At 57.5% G+C, this 6,790-nt stretch overlaps 2 protein-coding genes across 2 annotated transcripts; one reads left to right on the forward strand and one right to left on the reverse strand.

Moving 5' to 3' along the window:
- On the forward strand, window positions 1–3,517 carry ALKBH7 (alkB homolog 7). The gene is made up of 4 exons (XM_054012568.1): window positions 1–304; window positions 1,152–1,325; window positions 2,012–2,136; window positions 2,871–3,517. The coding sequence occupies exons 1-4, from the start codon at window positions 26–28 to the stop codon at window positions 3,004–3,006; spliced, it is 714 nt and encodes a 237-aa protein (XP_053868543.1). The 5' UTR covers window positions 1–25; the 3' UTR covers window positions 3,007–3,517.
- A 701-nt stretch (window positions 3,518–4,218) lies between these two features.
- Window positions 4,219–6,790, reverse strand: PSPN (persephin). Its single transcript, XM_054012569.1, has 2 exons — window positions 6,643–6,790; window positions 4,219–4,854 (listed from the first exon to the last, which is right to left on the reverse strand). Exons 1-2 carry the CDS (start codon window positions 6,788–6,790, stop codon window positions 4,409–4,411), a joined length of 594 nt encoding a protein of 197 aa, XP_053868544.1. The 3' UTR covers window positions 4,219–4,408.

Raw genomic sequence — 6,790 nt, forward strand, 5'->3', positions numbered from 1 at the left:
GACGCCCATTCCGCTCCTTCCCACAATGCACCGGGCGCCGCCCATTTTTCGCCAGGCCCCGCCCACAATGCACCGCGCGGCGGCCCGCCTGCCCCCGGCCCGGCCCGGCCCCTGGCCCCGGCGGGCGCTGTGCGGGGAGGCCCCGGCGCTGGTGCGGGCCTCGGGCCCGGGCGTGGCGCGGCGGCTGCGGGGCCAGGCGGGGGTGCGGCCCGGCTTCCTCAGCGGCCCCGAGGAGGCGGCGCTGGGCCAAGAGGTGGAGCCGCAGCTGCGCCGCCGCCGCTACCAGTTCGACCATTGGGACGGGGTGAGCCGGGGGCGGGGCTTGGAGAAAGGGGCGGGGCTTGGGTGGGGCTGGGAGCCGGGGGCGGGGCTTGGAGAAGGGGCGGAGCTTAGGTGAGGTTGAGAACCGGGGGGCGGGGCTTGGAGAAAGGGGCGGGCTTGGGTGGGGCTGGGAGCCGGGGGCGGGGCTTGGAGAAGGGGCGGAGCCTAGGTCAGGCTGGGGGTTGGGTTTAGTGAAGGGGCGGGGCTTAGGTTAGGCTGGGAGCCGGGTGGGGCTTGGAGAAGGGGCGGAGCTTAGGTGAGGCTGAGAGCCGGGGGCGGGGCTTGGCTGGAGATCTTGGGGGGGGCTGGGAGCCTGGGGGGCTGGGCTACGGGGAGAACTGGGGGGGTCAGGGAGCTCAGCTGGAGGAGTGCGGCTGGGAGGAGCTGGGTGTTTGGGGAGGGAGGCCGGTTCTGAAGCGAGCTCAGTGTTGGTAGTTGGGGGGCTGGGCTCTGGGGGGAGGGTGTCTTGGGGATGGGGGCAGGGGGCAGGCAGCTGGTGGGCCTTACAGGGGAGTGACTGGCTCGCAGCCGGACACCCAGTTGAGATGCCCTGATGTAGGGAAGGGCTGGGCACGTGAAGGGTGGACGTTAGCTCGCTGGGCATAGGGGTGTGGGGAACAGAGCGAATTCCCTACCATAGGGATGGGGGGTGCTGCAGGGGGCTCCTGGGAGCCAGTGCAGGAGTGGGCTGATACGGCTCAGATTGGCCCCAGGTTTTGGATAAAGATGGGCCCAGAGGAGCATCCCTCGTCAATTGGGGGTTGGGCTGACCTGGGCACGGGACAAAGCCGAGGTGCTCCAATCCGTTACCATGGCGTTCTCTCATCCAGGCCATTCATGGCTTCCGGGAAACAGAGATAGCCCAGTGGAGCGAGGAGAGCCGGGAAATCTTGCAGCGGGTCCGGGATGAGGCCTTCCCGCCAGGGATGTCGCAGCTCTCGCTGGTCCACGTCCTCGACCTGGATAAAAGCGGCTACATCAAACCTCACATAGACAGCGTCAAGGTGAAGCTGCGGGGCTCAAATGTGACCTGGTTGGAGGGAGCTGAGGCTGGAGGATTGAAGGGGCTGGGAGTAGAAAACAGAGACTTTGGCTTTATCCGTCAGCCAGAGCATCTTGGGCTTCATCGCTCATCCTAAGCCGCATACGGGCAAGTCAGTGCTGGGAAGCGAAACCTTTGTTCTGTAGGGATCGGGGTGGGTGGCTCAGCGGGCGGGTGGGGGGCGCTCTCTTCTCTGAGCTAGTGCCCCGGTGTGGTGCTAGGGGAGGCGGGTGGGTGGCTTGGTAGGGGGCGCTCCCCTGATCCATACTGACCCCAGCATGATATCATGGGTTGCTCTTTTGGGTGAAGGATAAAAGCAAAGGCAGGACTGCTTGGCAGTGATGATCCCAGGGTTTTTTTTCAAACTCCCCCCCCCCCCCCCCCAAATAATGCCCAAAGGCTCCTAGCTCAGAGCTGACATCCCAGGGTATCCCCACATCCTGGCCTAATTCCAGCTTAGGTCAATCGTTGGCTCATTGCTAACTTTCCCTGCGGTTTCATTTTGGATCTGTGATTCTTCCCTCCCTGTCCTAAAACTGCCCTGTGTTGCTGTTCGCTGGTAAGCAGCTGCAGCGTGCCACCCCAGAGGTAGTCACGTTCGCTGGCGGCATTACTGGCATTTCTCATTACTTTTCTTCCCCACGTTAGTTTTGTGGCTGCACAATTGCGGGGCTGTCCTTGCTGTCCTCCAGTGTGATGCGGCTGGTCAGCGAGCAGAACCCAGAGGACTGGATGGACCTGTTGCTGCCGCGCTGCTCGCTGTACATCCTCAGGTAACGTGGCCCATCGGGTGAGGGTGTGGCGAGACCTAGACGTGACGGCGCCTCGTCTCTGCCGGCAGAGGCAGGGTGCGCCTGGTTCTGTAGAACTTTGTGAGAGGTGCCAAAGGAGGTGCCGTATGAGAGGAGTTAGTTTCGGGGGGGACATTGTTAATAATACCTGGGTCCTGTAGAGCTCGTACCAGCAGCACGTCTCAGAGGGCTTTACCAAGGAGCTCAGTATAATTATCCCCCTTTTACAGATGGGGAAACTGAGGCACGGAGCAGAGACGTGACCTACCCAAGGTCACCCAGCAGGCCAGTGGCAGAGCCAGAAACAGAACCCAGGTCTCCTGACTCCCAGTCTCTACCCACTAGGTTGCAATGCCTCCCTTAGTGGCAGCTGGGAGTGGAGACTGGGCACTCTGATTTCAGTCTCAGCGCAGAGGCCGAGGACTGAATGTGCCATGGACACCGAATTCACCCTTAGAGGTTCTATGTAAGGCCCATTTTTGGCCCATCCCCATAGTATCTGAGGACTGTATTTATCCTCACAACCCCCTGTGGGACAGACCTGGGCTTTTATACCCAGTATACGGCTGGGGAAACTGAGGCACAAAGACTAAGCAACTTGCCCGTGGTCTCATAGGGAGTCTGTGGCAGAGCAGGGTGGGCCTCCCTAGTCATATGTTATAGAGGCCAGTGGCTCTTGGGCTGAGCCAGACTTCCTCTCTCCCCTCCTTTCACAGAGGCCCGGCTCGCTACGAGTTCACCCACGAGATCCTCAAAGACGAGGAGTCCTTTTTTGACGGGCAGAAGATCCCCCGAGAGAGGAGGATTTCCGTCATCTGCAGGAACCTGCCTGTGCTGCCAGCTCCTACGTAGGCCAGGCTAGAGACACTAGTGAAGCTGTGGGATTGGAAACAGCCTTCCTCCCCTCTCCAGGCTGGAGCAGAGCTGAATGTTTTCATTTGATTTGGTTGATGCTTTCGCTCCAGCCTGCTCAAAGGGACCTGTCTGTGGAGGTTTGTAGCCAAGACTAAACCAGGGGACTTCTCCCCTCAACACGCAGCCGTGGAGGAATCTGCGGATGTGTGTACCCTCGACAACCACCCAGGTGCCTACTGTGTAATCAGCAGTGTAATTAGTGAATGATTTAATGCACTGTATTGACCACCCACAGGGCAAGGGAAGCTGCATAGTCCATGTTAAACCCAACAAGTAAAATCTAAAATAGAAAAATCTCCCCGTGATCTTCGTTATGGGGCCTGCGGTGACTTTAACCACAGCAGGTAAATAGAATTCAGAAGTATGCTGTTTTTGTTTGTTTTTAAAGGGAACCGCTGGTGAATTTTGGCGAATTTCCCTCATTAAAAATAATTTATTTGAACGCGTACCTCTTTTCAGAAGTTGTTATTAATCATTTTTGTTACAGGGCGTAAAGGCCAGCTGCAAACAGGGCCCCATTGTGGTCCGTCTAAGGGATGACCCTGGGCTAGCTCAAAGGGAGTAATCCTTGCCCATCTGTCCCACAAAATAGCCACACGCCTTTTGATCAGTTTCATGGTTTTTATTAGTCTGAAACCACCATGTACATTTCAGCCGTTCCCAAGACATGCTTGAAAACGAGCAAACAAACACAATCCCCGACTCTCTACTAGCGGAAAGAAGCAAATAAATTAAAAAGGGACTCTAACAAGCTCAGGTAGGGAAGTGGCGGGAATGAGATCCCTGGCCCTCCCTGCCCTTAGTGGAAGAAACCAAATAAATAAATAACTTAGGAATCCATAAATATCTCTTGTATCGTCCAGCTCTCCCCCTGCACTTGTGTGTAGATGAGCCATGCACACCTCCTCCAGGCAGATTCTCGGTCTCAGATCCGCCAAGGTATTTAGGCTCCTAACTCCCATTGGTTTCAGTGGAAGTTAGGAGCCTAAATGCCTTTGAGGTTCCAGGCCTTAGCAAACAAGCTAGCATCTCAGTAATGCGAAGAAACAGGATGGGATTGGCGGCTGAGTGGAAGGAGGGGGTTGGCCTGGTGTTGTGAAGTGAACGCCGTTGTTGTTTTGATTGACGTCCCTGGTAGTGGTAGTAGCAGTTCCCTTCTCTCACCCCTAGAGGGAGCCCTTCAAGGGGCAAAAGTCACGGCCCCTGTCCTGTGGGATCTGTGGGGTGGAGATTGGTCTTCTCTCAGGCTTTGGGTTCTAGGGTGTGGGAGGAAGAAACACAGACTGCTTTAACATTGGAGCTACGCGCACCTTGCTGACTCACCCTCCCGCCAGCAACATCAGCCCACGCAGGAGCAGGCAGAAGCCGAGAGCTTTTCCACCTCGTGCCACTGGTGGCTGTTGTCCAGGAAGGCCACGTCCTCGTAGTGCGTTGGCCGGCAGCAGGGGTCGCCAACGATCTTCTCCTCGCCCAGGGCCGGGATCTCACTCTTCTGGAGCAGCATGGAGAGCGTCAGGTCGTGGTTGGTGCGGGCCTTGGGGCAGCTCCCGCTGCAATACTTGAACAGGATGGTCTCCTCAGAGTCGTAGCCCAGGGCCAGGTCCTTGACGCGCAGGAGCAAACTCCGCAGCCGGCACTCCTGCCCCTCTGGGTGCTCCCACAAGCGGCTGCCGGCCAGCGGCCTCCGTTTCTGACGGCGCTTGGCCGGCCCGGGGGAGGCGTAGGGCAGCAGGTTTCTAGGGTCATCCTGGACGTGCAGGGAAGGTCCCTTTGGCATGTGCGTCTCTGAAACAGAGAGAGACAGAGATCACGCCAAACTGGGGAGGGGTGCTGAAGGCACTGACCAGACCTGGAATCCCAAGTGCAATTCCACCCACCACCTCCTTGAGCAGGGTAGAGGGGAGCCCCTTTCCGGCTCAGACTGCACCTGTTGTGATCCGCCACCACTGGGCAAAGAGCAAGGGGAGAATCCCGTCTCCATTGCGCATCTCAACTACGGTGCTAAGTTCTGGACAAACTCAGCCCCAGGGAGATGGGGACACGTTGCAGGGAGCTCAGAGGAGAGCAGCAGCAGCAATCCAGGGGCTGCAGGGACTGAGAGGCCAAGGCTCCTCGGTGACGGAGCTTAGCTGAATAGCCACCATGAAGGGACAAGGACAGTCCTAGGGGTAGAGGAGCAAAGGTGATCTCGGCTGGCTGGCTGTGGCGCTAGAGAAGCTGGCGGAAGCCCCGTCCATGGGATCTTTTAAAATTGAGACGCGACGCTGAGTTTTTTTTGCACTGTCAGGTTTTAAGCGACTCAAACCATTGGGGATGCCAGTGATTCTACAAGAGGCTACTCGGACCCTGCACGCAGCGATCCTGCGGTGGATGCAGGGGAGAAGTCAGAGGTTTTGTATTGTTAGGAGGGGAAGATGGGATCTGTTATACCCACGCGTCTAGCCCAGTATCCCACCTGTGCTGTATCAGAGCAAGCCAGAGAGTCCCATATCCTCCCCCGTTGGTTCCAACCAATGGGTGTCTGGATTCATATCCCCCCTCGTTCACACCAGTGGGTCCTATCATCCTGTAGCCCTCCTGCATCCTATCAGAGCAATGGCCCATCGCATTTGGCCTCTTGACTCCAATCATGACCTGTGCTAGATGCTTCGGAGGAAGAGACTAAATCCACAATGGCTGGTGGTTTAATAATTGGACTGGGGGGGGGGGAGGGAGTACCTTCCTGACCCCCACTGTTGTTGCTCACCCCAAGCCCTGAAGCATGAGGATTGATGGACTTTGTACAGTTAATTGATGCTATTGATAGTGAACTGAGGGATGGGTTTAACCCCCTCTTCCCCTGCACAGATCTACCCAGACATTTATTCCATGCTCCTCCCTTGCAGTATCTGAGTGCCGCCGCCTAGGGAGCGAGTGGATTGATAGCTGTGATTTCCCTCCTATCTACCAGACGATACGGCACATCTAGCGTGTGCAGGTCTTGCTGCTGCTCCGCTCTCGGTCTGCCGGTCTGATGACTGGGGATAGAGAGCAGAGTCGCTCAGTCTAATCCAGTAATTTTCTGTGTATAACCTCCCCACCATGCCACTAGCTAACCTCTTAGCTGGGATCGAGGGGCCCTGGGGGACTGAACCAAACTCTTCTCCCTGCCAGGAGGAAAATTCATCCCTCTGCTATCCACTCGACTGTGGGAGCATAGAGGGTGTACTCAGTAGTTAGGACACGAGCTCACTAAGACCCAGGTTCAATTCCCGGTTCCACCACAGATTCCCCGTGTGACCTTAGCCTTCCCGTGCCTCAGTTTCCTCACGTGTGCAATGGGGATCATAGTGGTGCCCTGCCTCCCAGGCGTTCGTGGGGATAAATCTACTCACACGTGGGCGGTGCCCAGATGCCGCGGTGCTGCCGGATAAATGCCAGGCATAGATTGGTCTCCAGGGCTTGAGGCCGGTTTCCCTTAGCCCAGAAATCACTGGGGTCGGGGAGAGAATGGTACAAAAAGGGAGCCTTCCGCCCCCCCCCCCCCCCCTCGGCACTGCCCGGCCTGGGAATAGCACCAAAAGCGTCGCATACCTAGGAGTGCCCAGAGCAGGTCCCTGATGCTGGTACCCGGCTCTTGTTCTTCCATCACCATGGGCTTCTTGCCTTCCACTGGCTGCGAGACAGCGGGTCTGACCAGGAGGATGAGCGAGACGCTGCAGAGGAGCTGGGATGAGTCCAT

This window comes from Malaclemys terrapin, chromosome 23, assembly GCF_027887155.1.
Source record: "Malaclemys terrapin pileata isolate rMalTer1 chromosome 23, rMalTer1.hap1, whole genome shotgun sequence".
Classification (NCBI taxonomy): Eukaryota; Metazoa; Chordata; order Testudines; family Emydidae; genus Malaclemys; species Malaclemys terrapin.

What these genes read in the sequence shown, in the direction of transcription:
- ALKBH7 (XM_054012568.1), top strand. Translation starts at nt 26, where the DNA reads ATGCACCGGGCGCCGCCCATTTTTCGCCAGGCCCCGCCCACAATGCAC. An exon ending in AGTTCGACCATTGGGACGGG is followed by an intron (nt 305 to 1,151) that starts GTGAGCCGGGGG and finishes TCTCTCATCCAG; the next exon opens with GCCATTCATGGCTTCCGGGA. An exon ending in TGCTCGCTGTACATCCTCAG is followed by an intron (nt 2,137 to 2,870) that starts GTAACGTGGCCC and finishes CTCCTTTCACAG; the next exon opens with AGGCCCGGCTCGCTACGAGT.
- PSPN (XM_054012569.1), bottom strand. Translation starts at nt 6,790, where the DNA reads ATGGACTCATCCCAGCTCCTCTGCAGCGTCTCGCTCATCCTCCTGGTC. An exon ending in CCTGCTCTGGGCACTCCTAG is followed by an intron (nt 4,855 to 6,642) that starts GTATGCGACGCT and finishes TCTCTGTTTCAG; the next exon opens with AGACGCACATGCCAAAGGGA.